General features: G+C 44.5%; 1 protein-coding gene across 1 annotated transcript; it reads right to left on the bottom strand.

The window, feature by feature from the left end:
• Nucleotides 1-9,990: 9,990 nt before the first annotated feature.
• On the bottom strand, nt 9,991-15,442 carry LOC138966509 (uncharacterized). Its single transcript, XM_070338776.1, has 5 exons — nt 15,172-15,442; nt 13,535-13,649; nt 12,514-12,650; nt 11,966-12,086; nt 9,991-11,449 (listed from the first exon to the last, which is right to left on the bottom strand). The coding sequence occupies exons 1-5, from the start codon at nt 15,371-15,373 to the stop codon at nt 11,425-11,427; spliced, it is 600 nt and encodes a 199-aa protein (XP_070194877.1). The 5' UTR covers nt 15,374-15,442; the 3' UTR covers nt 9,991-11,424.
• Between the last annotated feature and the right edge of the window lie 857 nt (nt 15,443-16,299).

Genomic DNA, 16,299 nt, shown 5'->3' with positions numbered 1-16,299 from the left:
AAATGTTGAGATATTGGAATTTTTATTTTGATCTAGATCGTCCTATTTATAGATTTGCCAACAGAGGGAACGTTGACGCAAGGGAAATAACTCCGCGTCTTTGTTGACATCCTCACTTTTTCAGAGGCTAGAACAAGCTGTAATGCATGTATATGGTCCGCGCATTGCGACATATCGTCATTATATGGCCTTATGATGCATTTGACATCGATTGTGGGCAAACTACACTTTGTAAACACGGGAGCGCGTACATATGCCTTTAATGAGCAGCATTGATCAAGTTTTACAGCTACACGCCACGAAAAAGTTCTACATCCATACCTTGGTTCTACAACTACAGAATCGAATCATGGTCATCTTCAACCACAGCTTCGGCCTGACTACCAGCGTCAATCCAACGTCAACAACCACACCTTCTATTCATCTACCTCGACTAGAGCTGTGATGCATCAACCACAGCCACAGCTTTGACTCAACTACCACAGCTACTGCTTCGTCCAACAACACCTTCGGCCAGCCTTCAGCTTTTTCCTCATTCTTCGAACTTTTTGTGGTTTTCTTCCCCCCTCCCCCGGCCCCCCCCCCCCCCCCCCCTTCTTCCTCATCTGAAGTCGGGGTAACACCCGTACCCGGAAACACATGCCTTTAGTGGTTTTACCGTGAGGGCGTAAAACAACATGTAACAACCTGCAACGTTGATTCAAAGTTAAAAGGTTAACTAAAGGTAGTCCCATAACCGTTTTCGGTCATTTGGGATATCTCAACTTCTCTAGTGTCAGCTTTATGAGGGCGGTGCCCATCTCCCCTCCCTCGCTGCTTTTACCTTCCAAGACAATTAATCAATAGGATTCAAAGTTACAGATAAGCAAGAAATAAAAATCTGCTTGCTGCACCACCGAACGGCTTATGTAAAATTTATGGGCGATACTGGTCGATTCGTACGGATGGTTCTAAGCGAAAATTTCCAAATCAGTTTCTTTCGACTGAAATCTGAAAATATCGTGAAACATAATGGTCAAACAGTAAGGGTTATCATCGGTACGTATTTGTTTTGATATTTGTGTGATCCAGAGTAAAAAGTTGATAACCAATTTCTGTGGGAAGAGGCTTTGTGAAAACGTGACTGACTTTGAAATTTAGGTCAAAATAGAATGCTATTCATATTCCCAGATTTCAAGATGACAACATTTGTTGTGTGCGTGTGATAAAAATGGCAAAAACACCAAAAATATTAAAAAGAAATAATTTGGAAAGAATGCTTTAATTAAACTAAGAAATAATTATTTGCAAGGGTTGTCCGCGAAAAATAACCAAGAGAGTAATAATAATCATATGTACTTTCACGTGCTAACATAGCCGCTCTTGCCTTTCCATGGTGTGATGTGAAGGAACAAATGGGAACTTCAAGACTTCTTAAATATATAATATTAATAAATCTAGTATTTGAGATTTCAGTCCTATCAGTCCGGATTGGAGATCACACACACACACACACACACACGCGCGCGCGCGCGCGCACACACACACACACACGCAAACACACACACACACACACACACACACACACACACACACACACACACAAAATCATGCTATGACGGTTACTTGTTCACTGGTGTCTAATATTATGGCTTAGCGCGATCACTGTTAAACGCACCGCCATGCACTAGCTACCATGTTGTATAATGTACCAGGAGCACCGCACACAACCACACCGTCTCAATCAGGGCAGCGTGAACGCAAAACTTGACAAGTAGAATTCCAACCACCTTTCAAGGTACAGGGATAAGATCATTTTGCGGATGATGGATTGTGGCGATAAAACAGCCGATGTGAAAAAGGCTTGGAGAGGCAGAAAGCAGAAATGGAGAAGTGTGTGTATTTCTCTGTGCAAGTCCCCCGAGCTGACAGAATCAAGTGAGACTTTGTAAATCAGCCTGTCTCAGATTTGGGTCACACTGCTAAAGGCACAGTCGGAGCCGCCGTTACATATAAAGACGGCTTGATTATATTCTCATGATTTTTGCTTTTTGTGGTGCTTGGTTTTTTTTCCTGCAAGGACTGTAGCCAGGGCCGGACTACCGGGGGGGTTATGGGGGTTGCGCAACCCCCCCCCCCCCCCCCAGCCTAAACATGTACCTCACTTATTTAAAACATTTTTTATTATTGTTTATTTTATGCCGTTTCATGCAAGGAGCGACCATTTTCCTATCTCAGAATATGACCTACCCATCAGCTTCAGGGGGATTCGCCCCCTGACCCCCACAAGGGGCTCTGCCCCTTGACCCCGCCAGGGGTAACATCCCACTGGACCACCACTGGCACCCCCCGTCCTCTTAGCCTAGTCTGGCCCTGGTAGCTGATTTCAATTGCTTTGTGTTGGCAAAGTTAAAGGCTGACATAATTATAGTCCTATTTAATTAGTTTAATTACTTCCAGGGCTTTTCCCATCGTTGCGGGGATGTATAAATTAAGCTTCCTGCAAAGTTTTAGGTTTGAAGTCCTTACCAATTACGAGAAATAATTAATTCTTTATTGCATTGTTTAGCAACAGTTCTCCAGGGATTGGGCTATTTTTAGACCGTTGACGTCACTTCGTGACGTTTCGTAAACCAAAGATGGCGTCGGAGACAGTCAAATGGCAAAAAAGATAGAAGTAAACCCGTCTAAAGCTGTCAAGGCCACTAAATCTGCTGAGAAGAGAAAGTGGACTCCTTGCTTCATCACCACGCAGCACCAGCGCTGGGTCGCGCTGAAAGAAAGATTGTTTTCGTCAGAGGCCCATCGCTTCAAATTGAGAACCAAGTACAAAGGGAATACTGAACTCGCCAAAGTTTTGCTGGACACGTGAGTACTTAGGCCTATTAGAAAATTAGATGTACTTGTAGCTTGTCAGCTGAAGCGAATATGTACTGTGAGAGATCGTATATTTCCGCCTGCGCAATTTCCGGAAAACATCCACTTTCACTATGAGACTGTTCTGTTTACATTCGACACTATCAACACCACTTTGCAATACTGAAATAATTGTTTCTGTGTTCGAAAGCTACAGCCAATCGTTATTATATCCCCTTAGGTACAGTTTTATAACATTATTGGCACATGTAAACAATATGAATTAATTAATGAACGCTACGAATATGGCAGCCTTTAAAACAGATATGATTTGACAAGAAAAGAAGTCGAAGCAACGAAACTATTTTATTAAAGTAGGCTACATTTTGTTCTTAAGTATTTGTTCTCTTCCGAATTAAATACCTTCTTCATGGAAACAAAACCATAGTTGATGAAAGCTGGCTATGTTTTGAACTCGACTTGAGACTGTAACTTCTGATGAAAAATAAATTGAGGCAGAACTATGAAAGCTGGCTATGTTTTGAACTCGACTTGAGACTGTAACTTCTGATGAAAAATAAATTGAGGCAGAACTATGCAGCTGGTTGATGAAAGCTGGCTATGTTTTGAACTCGACTTGAGACTGTAACTTCTGAGGAAAAATAAATTGAGGCAGAACTATGCAGCTGGTCCCCCCCCCCCCCCCCCTTTCCCCGTCGCGATATAACCTTGAACGGTTGAAAACGACGTTAAACACCAAATAAAGAAAGAAAAGAAAGAATGCAGCTGGTTGATGAAGGCTGGCTATGTTTTGAACTCGACTTGAGACTGTAACTTCTGATGAAAAAAAAATTGAGGCAGAACTATGCAGCTGGTTGATGAAAGCTGGCTATGTTTTTGTCGTGTTCCGAGCGTACGTAAACAACACTCACATCAGGTACGTTCATCTAGTTTACTTGTCTAGCAAACTGCTACAGATGACAACAATACAAGGTCGATGCGGTAAGCCATGCCTAATCAGTGTCCCGCGTGCATGCCAGAGAGCGAAGCGAGTAGTGGGCGGAAAGGCACCGTTGCACATGCGCGCCCCATCACATGACCGACCGAGTTCGACCGACACGACCCGAGAGGTACCGAATACCGTCACATCTCCCCCCTTCAAATAAAAAAGATATAATGATCTTGATGAAACGAAACGTTATCGTTATCATTTAAAATTAAAGTTCAATAGGGGTTTCAGTAACAAATCTTTCGACCGGAACCGAAACAGTCATTGTTTATTTGCTGTTGATCTGCGGAGTCGATGGTTCACTCTTCGAAGCGGGACGGTGGTCTCACAGTTCGTCCGCTGCGGGTTTTGATGACCGGAGTCGACGGTTGCTGCCCTGGGTTAGGCGCCGCTGGAGGACGTCGCGGGGACCCAGGCGTCGGTGGAGGTTCCGGAGAACGAAGACCTGGCTGGTCTGCATTGCGCTGGCTTGGCGTTTCAGGAACAGGACTCTGTTGGGTTGGGACAGGGTAAAGGACAGGGATGTTGGTCATGGTAGGCCTGTCTAACACTTGTCGGGAAGACAATCTGAGGTGTCGTCTGTTCCGACGATACTGTCCCCTTTCTGACCGTATCTCGTAGGACCGTGGTGCACATTGACGCAGGACTGTTGCTGGTTTTCCCCAGGACTTTTCGTGGTCTAGTTTCTGGAGAACAGTGTCACCTGGTATTAGTGGCGGCAGGGTCTCTGTCCCATGACGTCTGTCGTGGTCACTCTTGTTTCTGAGCTTTGCTTGCTCGTCCCGCGCCTTGATCGCATCCCTTCTGACCGTCTTTGGGATGAGATTGCTTGCGAGAGTAGGGAGCGTCGTTCGCATCTTTCTTCCGAGTGCTAGCTCCGCTGGGCTCGTTCCTGTTGGCGTCGTAGGTGTAGCCCGGTGACTGAGTAGGGCTAAGAACGGGTCTTCTTGAGCGAGAATCTTCTTGGCCTCTTGTACTGCTCGCTCGGCTTCTCCATTCGACTGAGGAAAGTATGGACTGCTAGTCGAGTGAGTAAACTTCCATGCTGCTGCAAAGTTCTGGAACTCTGTTGATGTGAACTGAGAACCGTTGTCCGTGACGATGACATCTGGTATTCCGTGGTGTGCGAAGATGTTCTTCATCCGTCCAATGACGACTTCAGATGTCTCTCTCGGAAGATGAGCGATTTCAAGATATCTTGAATAATAGTCAATCAGAACAAGATAACTCTGTCCCTTGAAGTCACACAAGTCTGCAGCAACCATCTGGAATGGTCTGTCTGGGAGTTCTGTTGTCATAAGTGGCTCACTTCTTTGGGATGGCTGCTTCTCTTCGCAGTGTTGACATGCTGACACTCTTTGCTTGATGTTTTCGTTGATGCCTGGCCACCAAACTGTCGACTTTGCTCTTTCTCGACATTTGGTTATCCCGAGATGGCCTTCGTGAATCCGGTTCAGCATTTCTTCTCTCAAGACCTGCGGAATGACGATCCGGACGCCTCTGACGAGAAGACCTCGATGTATGCTGAACTCCCCTCTGAATGCGTAGTAGTCTTTCAGAGCTGGCTCTACGTCAGTGACGTACCTGGGCCAACCGTTGGCCGTGTAGTGTAGAGCTGCTTTGACGACAGGATCTTGCTGACTCAGTGCTGCTATCTCGTCTAGTCTTTTGTCTGAAACCGGCCATGAAGATTGGACAGCGTCGACGTGAGCTTCCACATCTTCCGCCAGTAGTGTGGCAACATCGGCTCTGTCTTCCGATGTCTCTTCTCTCCCCTCTTGGACAGGCGACTGAGGACTTCTCGACAAGGCGTCAGCCACCACAAGTGTCTTGCCTGGTGAATAACTTGCTGTCAAGCTGAATCGCATCAGTCTCATCAGCATCCGCTGACATCTGATGGGCGTTTCGTCCAAATCTTTGGTGTTGATGAGAGGAATGAGCGGCTTGTGGTCGGTTTCGAGCGTAAATTTCTCCAGACCGATCAGATAACGTTCGAACTTTTCGCACGCCCACACAGCAGCTAGACATTCCTTCTCAATCTGGGCATACCCTTGTTCCGTTGATGTCAGAGTTCTTGAGCAGAAAGCGACTGGCTTCATCTTCTCCCCGTGCTGCTGCAGGAGTACGCCGCCAATACCGTAGCTGCTCGCGTCGGCACTGACCGTTGTCGGCTTAGTCAAGTCGAAGTAAGCGAGAGTAGGAGCTGCTGTCAGGAGCTCTTTCGCTTTTGAAAACGCGAGTGTCTGTGGCTGTCCCCAGTTCCACGCCTTGTCTTTCTCCAGCAACTCGGTGACAGGCTTCAAGACTGACGACAAGTTTGGCAGAAATCGTCCCAGAAAGTTCATCATGCCCAGAATTCTTCTCAGTTCTGTGACGTTGGTCGGGTCAGGCATGTTGATGATGGCATCAATCTTCTTCTTGTCTGGTCTGATTCCGTCGGCGTTGATCACGTGACCAAGGAACTCGATCTCTGACTGCTTGAAGCTGCATTTTTCCTTGTTGAGCTTGAGCCCGGCCTCGACAATCTTCTTCATGGAGCTCTCAAGATGCTGCTCGTGTTCTTCATCTGAGTTGCTGTAGATGAGAACGTCATCGAAGAAACAGATCGTGTTTTCTTCTCCCTTCAGGATCATCTCCATCGTACGTTGGAAAATCTCGGGAGCGGAGGATATTCCGAACGGAAGTCTTTTGTAGTAGTACCTTCCGAATGGCGTGATGAAGGTTGTGTACTTGGCAGTTTCTGGGTCGAGAGGAATTTGATAAAACCCCGACGTTGCGTCCAGCTTGCTGAAAATCTTCGCTCCTTTGAGTCGATGCAAAATGTCGTCGAGAGTCGGAATCGGGTACCTCTCCCTCTTGACTGACAGGTTCAGCTTTTTCAAGTCCGTGCAGATCCGGACCGCTCCAGATTTCTTCAAAACTGGCACCATCGGAGAACACCAATCTGTAGGCTCGGTTATTTCCTCAATAATTCCGGCCTTCTTCATCCTTTCCAGTTCTTCTTCTACCTTCTTCATCAAAGGTATGGGTACTCTCCGAGCTGTGTGCAGACTGTAGGGCTGGCTGTTCTCTTTCAAGACGATCTTTGCCGGTGGGCAATTGACTGGTTGCTGGTCCAACTCACCGAACGCTGGCTGTATGCTGTCGAGACGTTGGACAAGTCCCATGCGTTTACAGGCTTCTCTGCTTAATAAGCTCTCTGTCTTGCTGTCGACGACATAGATATCCAGGTGAAACTCTTGACCGTTGATGTAGGTAGTGTCCCTAAAGAATCCTATGCAGGATATCTGTCCGCCTGCGCCGTGCATGACTGCACAGGTGGGGATAAGTTTGGGACACGGGACAAGGGTCAGGTAGAGGGATTTGGAAATGATGGTCACATCTGCACCTGTGTCGATCTTGAACTTGATCTTGCGACGTCCAAATGATAGGTCAGTGTACCATGCTGGTTCAGCTCCCTGCTTGTGTACGACACCCATGTAGTACACTTCTTCTGCGTCGACAGCGTTGACTTGCTTGGAACGGCAACAAGAAAAGTAATGTCCGTACCTGCCACAGCCGTGACACTGCTTCCCTTTTGCTGGACAGTCACTGTCTTTCTTGTGTTGTCCACGTCCGCAGCGTGAACATGATGCGTCACTTCTCCCCTCCTGAGGAAAGCGACGACCGCCACCACGCGGATGACGAAATCCACCCCTGGAACCGGCGTGCTTGGTTGCTGGACCGCTGCTGCCACTGTCACAGCTGGTACCTGCTGCACCTGCACCGCCGCGAGGGCGTCTGTTGAATCGCTGCGTACCGGTGTGTACAGCGTCAACACTGGAACGTTGCTCAGACAGCTGTCTCTTGACTTGCTCGTACTGCCTGGCTTGCTTAATGGCGTCTTGCAAATTCAGGTCTGCTTGCATTTGTAACTTTTCTGAGAGTTCTCGGTCGTTCACACCAAGGACGAACCTGTCGCGAATGGCTTCGTCGCGGTTATGAAAATCTGCGTGCTCAGAAAGTTCGTACAGGGCTCTGACGTAAGGTTCGATTTGCTCGCCGCTGTGTTGGCTTCTGGTGTTGAAGACAGCTCGAACGTGTATGACGTTCTTTTGTGGAACGAAGTGCGTGTCAAATAACTTCAGTACGTCCTCCAGTTTTGCTTCGTCATTGTCCTCGTCATATTCGAACTGTTCGTAGATCTGTTCGGCTTGTATGCCCATAGCATAGATTAAGGAACTGACCTGGACTGAAAATTGTTCTTTGTCTAGTTTAGAAGCAACCCTGTAGCGTTCGAAACGCTTACGCCACGTGAGCCACTGGTCGGGCCTCCCAAAGTCGAGTGGTTCAGGCGGTTTGAATGGCATGCTCTTCTTCTTCCGTACGACTATGCTCGACTATTTCAAAACTCACGGTTGGGTAAAGAATCCCACCGCTGCCACCATGTCGTGTTCCGAGCGTACGTAAACAACACTCACATCAGGTACGTTCATCTAGTTTACTTGTCTAGCAAACTGCTACAGATGACAACAATACAAGGTCGATGCGGTAAGCCATGCCTAATCAGTGTCCCGCGTGCATGCCAGAGAGCGAAGCGAGTAGTGGGCGGAAAGGCACCGTTGCACATGCGCGCCCCATCACATGACCGACCGAGTTCGACCGACACGACCCGAGAGGTACCGAATACCGTCACAGTTTTGAACTCGACTTGAGACTGTAACTTCTGATGAAAAATAAATTGAGGCAGAACTATGCAGCTGGTTGCTGAAAGCTGGCTATGTTTTGAACTCGACTTGAGACTGTAACTTCTGATGAAAAATAAATTGAGGCAGAACTATGCAGCTGGTTGATGAAAAATGGCTATGTTTTGAATTCGACTTGAGACTGTAACTTCTGATCAAAATTAAAATGAGGTAGAACTTTGCACTGCGCTGGTTAACCTAAATGCATGCACAGGTTAATTAGTTATACATGCATCTATTTCATTGACAGACAGATAACAAGTAACAGCTTTTACAAACGAGGTAACACCTTCAACGGCAACAAAACTGCATCATTTCAGTTAAAACATCAATTGCGCCGATAAGCGCAGTACACGTGTACCAGCAAAAGATAATTTTAAGACACTCGATCCACTGAGCCACCGAAGAACCGGGATGGGTGGCACTGGAAAGGAACGCATGACAGTAAAACAGGGCAGGGGAGATAACCGAGACAGGAACTGTGACACTGGTGGTGGGAGTACCGCGCCTGATGCGACATTCCTGGAATTCCAGACTTCTCCACTAGCTTTTCTCATCCTGTCTTGGAATGGTACTTTTTATTGAAGCCGTAGAGCATTCCTGTACATGTACAATGATCCATGTGACTGTAGCAGCAGATTCGTACTTTTTTTTTATTATTATCCATTGTATTGTAAACTTGAAAACGTAGTTAGTCTTGTGCTGCTTGGATATATATAGTATTGCATAAATAGCAACAAAAACGAAACATAATAATAGGGGCTGAAGATTCACTGCGCCCCTGCCCCCCCTCCCCCCCCCCCCCCCCCCCACCTCTCTCTCTCTCTCTCTCTCTCTCTGGGCGGGGACGTAGCTCAGTTTCAGTTGGTAGCGCGCTGGCTTTGTAGCCAGTTGGTCGCTATCAGCGTGGGTTCGATCGGAGAGATTTATTTCTCGGAGTCAACTTTGTGCAGACTCTCTTCGGTGTCCGAACACCCCCGTGTGCACACATGCGCACGAACAAGATCCCACGTTCACAGCGAAAGTCTCAGGGCTTGGAAAACACGAAGACACGCATGCATCATCTCTCGTCTCTGATTATCATGTTCGTATTTCGATACTCTGACGAGACAAACCCAATGCTGTTGTGTCGAAGAACTGACAGCCACAGCGGGCTTGTTCGAATCAAAGTATCACACCATATCTTCAGCGTACAATTACCCATACAATACCTGTCCCAATATAGACCAGTTGGTCTAAGAGGACGTTAAACCCTAATAGTCAGTCAGTCTCTCTCTCTCTCTCTCTCTCTCTCTCTCTCTCTCTCTCTCTCTCTCTCTCTCTCTCTCTCTCTCTCTCTCTCTCCAAATCGACAATAAAAACACCTGTAACTTTCCCTCACATAATGCATTCTAGACAAAGTTCGTTTTTCTTTTTAAAAAGTGAACTTTATTGCTTTTATTTCAAATATTGGCATACAGACAAGACTTTGAGAAATTAGCATAAAACACTACGACCAGCGCAGCAAAGGAACGATGAATAAAATCTGATAATAATATCAAAAAAGTAATTAAATCGAATTATAGCTTATCACATAATGTGATTGCTCAGTTAATTGCCTATACATGTATACATCTTGCAAAATATTCACAGAATTTGAAAAAAGTTTGATGCTCATCAGATATGATCCCAAAAAGGAAACAAAAGGCATAGTTTTAACTGTATATTAGACATGTAACATTGAACAGGAAAAAACAAAACATAGGTTGTCAATTAAATTCTCTTTGAATAATCAAATGTAAATACAAAACGGACCACAACCTTGTTAAAATTCATCACATTTGACCACAAAAGACATACAAATCAAAGTGTAATGATACATGTATACAATAAAGACATGTCAGGTTTAACAAGTTCACTCTGACAAATAAAGTTATTAAAACAGTAAGACTGGAAATTCGATTACATTTTCATTGAACGATTAGACATTTATACAAAAAAGATTGATACATGGAAGAAAAATGGACTTTGTTTTTTAATGGTGAGTTTTTATCATGTTTGATTAGAGCTAATTGGCCATTTCACAAAGGTACAAAGTAGTAAAACTGTAATGCTGATAATGTTCAGGCAAGACCATATAGTGCCAATGTAATACAAAATTAACGAGGAATGAGCAAAAGCTTTTCCCCCATATCTACAATGTCCGGGCACTTGTTTTTAGAAGACAAAAAAAGAAAAAAGAAATCTGATTGAAAAGACCAGAAACATACCATTGTGCAGTAACACTTTGTTAAATGCAGTCTATTTTGATTCTTCCATTCTCAAAAGAAGAAATTAACTACGATCATAGCTATAAAGAGATTCCAGACTCTCATACATCCATACTACTCCTTCAGATTGGTTGGTTGTTGGTTTTTAACGTCGTTTCAACCTATTCGGCTATGCGTGTCGAATGCAAGTTCGTTTTCTTTTCGGTTTGCATGGTGGTCTCATGTTAAATATGTGTTTACAAAGAACTTATGAGTAGAGTACTATATTGTCTTACTGTTCAATGCATGCTTTTATGAATAGAGTACTATATTGTCTTACTTTTCAATGCATGCTTCTATGCGGTTCGCTTTCAGAAAGTTAAAAACAAACCACAATCAGAACCTTTCAGAGTTCTTCGTACCGTAAGCTAGAAGACTTCTCCGTTACAATAAAAGAAAACGAGTTTTATTTGCAGGTTGACTTGATTACGTTGTAAAAAGCTGGAAACCGAAGTGCGTAACCAGTTCTATGTTGCTTTGATTACGTTGTAAAAAGCTGGAAACCGAAGCGCATAGACAGTTCTATGTTGATTTCATGCTGTTTTCGATGTATCGACTTGACTCCGTCTCAGCCTGTGCCGATGGAGCAGTATCTGAAAGAAGAGTGAACGAAAGACGCATATTTACGATCTGTGTAATACTCTGGGGAAAGAGCAAGAGAGTGAGAGAGAGAGAGAGAGAGAGAGAGAGAGAGAGAGAGAGAGAGAGAGAGAGAGAGAGAGAGAGAGAGAGTGAGAGAGAGAGTGAGAGAGAGAGTGAGAGTGAGAGAGAGAGTGTGAGAGAGAGAGAGAGAGAGAGAGAGAGAGAGAGAGAGAGAGAGAGAGAGAGAGAGAGAGTCTGACTGACTGACTGACTGGCTGATGATTAGTTCATGGGGATAGACAGCCTTGTCTTACAACTTTTCCTTTGACAAATACGACATGTATGGAAAAGACACAAGACTGAGAGACAAACAAACAATCAGACAGCGTATCACTACCAAGCATGAAGTAAGTCCATCCAGGCATAAACTGATACCAGAACAAATGTACTAATTACTATTAATAGGAGGGGGAGACAAACAAACAATATCTGACGCTGATGGCGTCACGTCAAATGACGTCACATACCCGCAAGTCTGCTGACAGTAAACGAGGGTGAAGTTGTAGACGAAGGAAGTTGTGTCGGCACAGTTTCCACTCAGCTCTTTCCAGATGTAACACGTTCTGTTGTCGCTGATGTCAAAGCATGCTAAAGGTAAACGCATTTAAAATTTGTTATCAAAGAAATTGGATTGACCATCTGTGGTCTCGATCCGGGCAGCATACGGAAAGGCGATTGCAACGACTGGGGCGTTCCTGCCTGTCTGTGCGTGTGTGTGTGTGTGTGTGTGTTCACGGTGAGCGAGTCGTCAGTGCTTGCGCGCGAGCGTGCGTGTGTGTGTGTGTGTGTGTGTGTGTGTGTGTGTGTGTGTGTCAGTCAGTGTGTGTGTGTGTGTGTGTGTGTGTGTGTGTGTGTGTGTGTGTGTGTCAGTGAGTGAACTGAAGCGTATGTGCGTGCGTGTGCGGCGCGCGTGTGTTTGTGTGTGCGTGTGTGTGTACGGTGTGAGTTCTATGTATACATTTTTACCAACGTCGACCCCCCCCCCAAAAAAAAAATCCTGGTCCCACACACTCACATGAAGGAGCGGAGGTGGAGTAAGAGGGCGCCCCACACTGTAACTGCGGACAGCAGTCAGGGTATGCTGACCCCGTGTTTTCCACCGTCACACAGTTGACCGTGTCCGGGTTCTCCGATGGCACCAGGATGCGGCACCTTCGTGTTTAGACAAATAAGACGAGTTGTATAAGTACAGTATTTGCACAATCACAAACTTATTGATTTCAATTCTCAAGCACTGAGACAATCGATACTACCTTTTGTTTAATGCCCCCGCATTGAAACTTTCTTCTTCTCCTTGTTTGGTTTAGACTTTCTGTTCAAAACATTTTCAGTTAAAACTTAAAGTTGCATCCATTTTAAGACTTGCCCCTTAGTTATTAGAACTGTATTTTTCTCACATTTTGTAAGTCTTAAAATGGGCAGGGATGTCCTTGTCCCTGCCAGTTTCTGGGGCTTCCAATCGCAACCAACGACCCGCATATTCATTCAAGGAGAGATTCGATTGAAATTAGCACATGCACAGTTCAAGGGAAGCAACTCTACATTGCATGAACGACCGTAGCAAAGTCAAGTAAACTTTTATTATCTCCAATATCATGAATATGACAATACTGTCAATTTGTTCTTGGCAAAAGATTGGATACTCTTTTCTCTCTCTCTGTCTCTGTCTCTCTCTGTCTGTCTGTCTGTCTGTCTCTCTGTCTCTCTCTCTCTCTCTCTCTCTCTCCGTCTCTCTATCACACACACACACACACACACACGTACACGTACACACACACACACACACACACACACACACACACACACACACACACACACACACACACAAATGCACACACGGTGCGCTATAGTTAACCGATGTGCGAGAGAAAGATAGACACAGACTGACAGTTATACAGGCAGACAGACACTGAGACACGGACAGAGGGCCATGGAAAGAGGAATAAAAAATATATATCTACACATTAATCTCGATCAAAACAGCAACAATAACAACAACAACAACGAAAAAACGGAAAAAAACGTAGACGCATTACCCATGCGTGACAGTATAATTCCCAGAGGGTTCCACGTGGCACACCTCCTTGTTGCAACCAGTGGTCCATTCTGCTTGGTCCCCAACCTCTGCTCCTGTGTCATCTATACATGGACCTGAAATAAATTGAGAGAATAACAGTCATTGGCAAAAACGAAAAGTAGGTACAGTTGAAACGCCCCCCCCCCCCCCCCCCCCCCCGACCTGAAAAGAATGAAGAGCATAACAGTCAGCGGGTAAAGTATAACACCCCCCCTCTGTTAAGACCTAACACAAAAGCTGAGGAAAAAAGGTAAGACACAGGCAAATTTTAGATTGGAGTTAATTTTACAGAGGTTATAAACAAAAAATCTGGAGAGAAAAAACGCGGTCATAGGGAGAAAAAAAAAAACCAAGTCGAGTAAGGCGAAAATACAACATTTAGTCAAACTGTCGAACGCACAGAATGAAACTGAACGCACTGTAGTTTTTCACCAAGACCGTATACTTGTAGCATCGTCAGTCCGCCGCTCGTGGCAAAGGCAGTGAAATTGACAAACCAGAATAGCGCGGTAGTGGTTGCGCTGAGAAGGATAGCACGCTTTTCTGTATCTCTATTCTTTTTAACTTTCTGAGCTTGTTTTTAATCCAAACATATCATATCTATTTATGTTTTTGGAATCAGAAACCGACAAGGAATAAGATGAAATTGTTTTTAAATCGATTTTGGAAATTTAATTTTAATCATAGTTTTCATATTGTTAATTTTCAGAGCTTGTTTCTAATCCGAATAAAACATATTTATGTGTTTTCAGAAAATGATGAAGAATAAGATGAAATTGTTTTAGAACGTTTTATAAAAAGAAATATGTTAATTACAATTTTCAGATTTTTAATGACCAAACTCATTTATTAATTTCTAAGCCTCCAAGATGAAATGCAATACCAAAATCCGGCCTTCGTCGAAGATTGCTTGGCCAACATTTCAATCAATTTAATTGAAACATGAGCCGGGTGTGACAGAGCCGCAACTTTTACAAAAAGCCGGATATGACGTCATCAAAGACATTCATCGAAAAAATTAGAGAAAAAAAAGGGTGAGGCCTCTTGTATAAAAGGACGACTGAGAAGGAAAAGAAGAAGAACAAGACCAAAGTATGACCGAAGCAGAATAAAGATAAAATGAAGCACAATTGAACTATATATTTGTGAACCTACCTCTAATTTTGAACAACAACAAAGCCCCAAACATACCTATACATCATTATTGTAAGCATGCCTCATTGTAACATGCAGTTTAGAGAGTTGCCTTTTCACGTTCTTTTCATGAAATACTTTTCCGACGAATTTACCACATCACCCCAACTGTTAGATCAAAATTAAGGATACTGATTTGTCACTGGTTCCCTCTCCTGTAACATATTCACTGACAAACACACGGCCTACACACACACACACACACACACACACACTGTGACATACACACACTGACCGTGACCAGACACACACACACACACACACACACACACACACAGTGGCACACTCACGCACGCAGACACGCACACACACACACACACTCTCTCTCTCTCTCTCCTACTCCCCTACCATGACATAAACACACTCCAATTAACACTGGGTTTCTCCACCAAGTTTACTCACCGACCAACAAAGTTTTAGCGACCACCATCGTTTCATTGGTAGTGGCTATCGGGGCAGCTTTGACCTCCAAACCACCGTTCAATATCAACATTGCTACCACCACGACTGTCGCCACATACAACAACGACGGTAACTTCGTCGTACCATCGTTGTCCTTCGTTCTTCTTCTTCCACCTTTCACCGTACCACCGACACCCGCCATTTTGGCGAGCTTATTTGGAGAATGTCCCGCACCCAAACAAATAAGAACGGTACGGTATACTATTGGTATGTGCGAGAAGTACAAAAGAAAAAGTGATATCAATGCGATATGTCGCCTCAGAAAAGTGGTGACTTTTCTCTACTTTGTTTTGTTATTTTCCCTTCTTGTTTGGTTTGTGTGTGTGTTGTTTCGGTGAGGGTAGATGAGAAAGGTAAACAGTGGCCTTGGGTTAGTGTACCTATAGTTCAATAAGTACCTGGCACACTTCCAAGTTTCCTGACTAACCATTCAAGGGTAGTATGACTTTTCGCCGACATTGTCAACTTTAGCTTGAAGCCCTCCAGTATTATTCGCACAAGTAAGATGGGGGGGGGGGGGGGGGGGGGGGAGTCTTACTGTTGTCGTTCTTTGGTTATTCTGTGCAAAGAATTCTGATCAGAAATCAGAATGAGAGTGTTGGGCTTAAATGTTACCCCCTTGCTTTGTATTATCCCGGAAGACGTACTGTACAGTACACACTGCCCAGTGTTGTTGACATGCTGCCATTGACGACGAGAACAATATTGATAGTGTAGGGGAGGTAAACGTGCTTAAATCACACAGGTTGCCCAGGCAAAGTTTTCTCCCCTTTCCCGATCGAGCTCGGATTATGCACCTAAAGCCTTGTTTTCTACTCGCAGCGTTTTCGTATATTTATCAAATTTTACAATATCCAAGATATTGTCATGCAATGCAATTTTAATAAGTCGCACTAAGCGATGTCTGAAAAAATTAGCCAAATAAGTCTGTCGGATTATTTTTAGCAAAAGTAGTAAGTCCTGGCATTGGCCGAAACACTTCAACCGAGACAGCGCAAACTGGTGTCTGTAAAAAGCAGAACAACGTGGAATCTAATTTGCATTCATCAGATTTTCTTTATTTTGGAG

Source organism: Littorina saxatilis, linkage group LG5 (genome assembly GCF_037325665.1).
Source record: "Littorina saxatilis isolate snail1 linkage group LG5, US_GU_Lsax_2.0, whole genome shotgun sequence".
NCBI classification, from domain to species: domain Eukaryota; kingdom Metazoa; phylum Mollusca; class Gastropoda; order Littorinimorpha; family Littorinidae; genus Littorina; species Littorina saxatilis.
The sequence above is the reverse complement of the archived record's forward strand: the minus strand, read 5'-3'. Positions and strand labels throughout refer to the sequence as shown.

Excerpts from the sequence above, each read along its gene's own strand:
- LOC138966509 (XM_070338776.1), bottom strand. The coding sequence starts at position 15,373 with ATGGCGGGTGTCGGTGGTACGGTGAAAGGTGGAAGAAGAAGAACGAAG. Across the intron at positions 13,650-15,171 it reads CGCTAAAACTTTGTTGGTCG|GTCCATGTATAGATGACACA; the intron begins GTGAGTAAACTT and ends AATTTATTTCAG. Across the intron at positions 11,450-11,965 it reads TACTGTCAGCAGACTTGCGG|ATACTGCTCCATCGGCACAG; the intron begins GTATGTGACGTC and ends CTCTTCTTTCAG.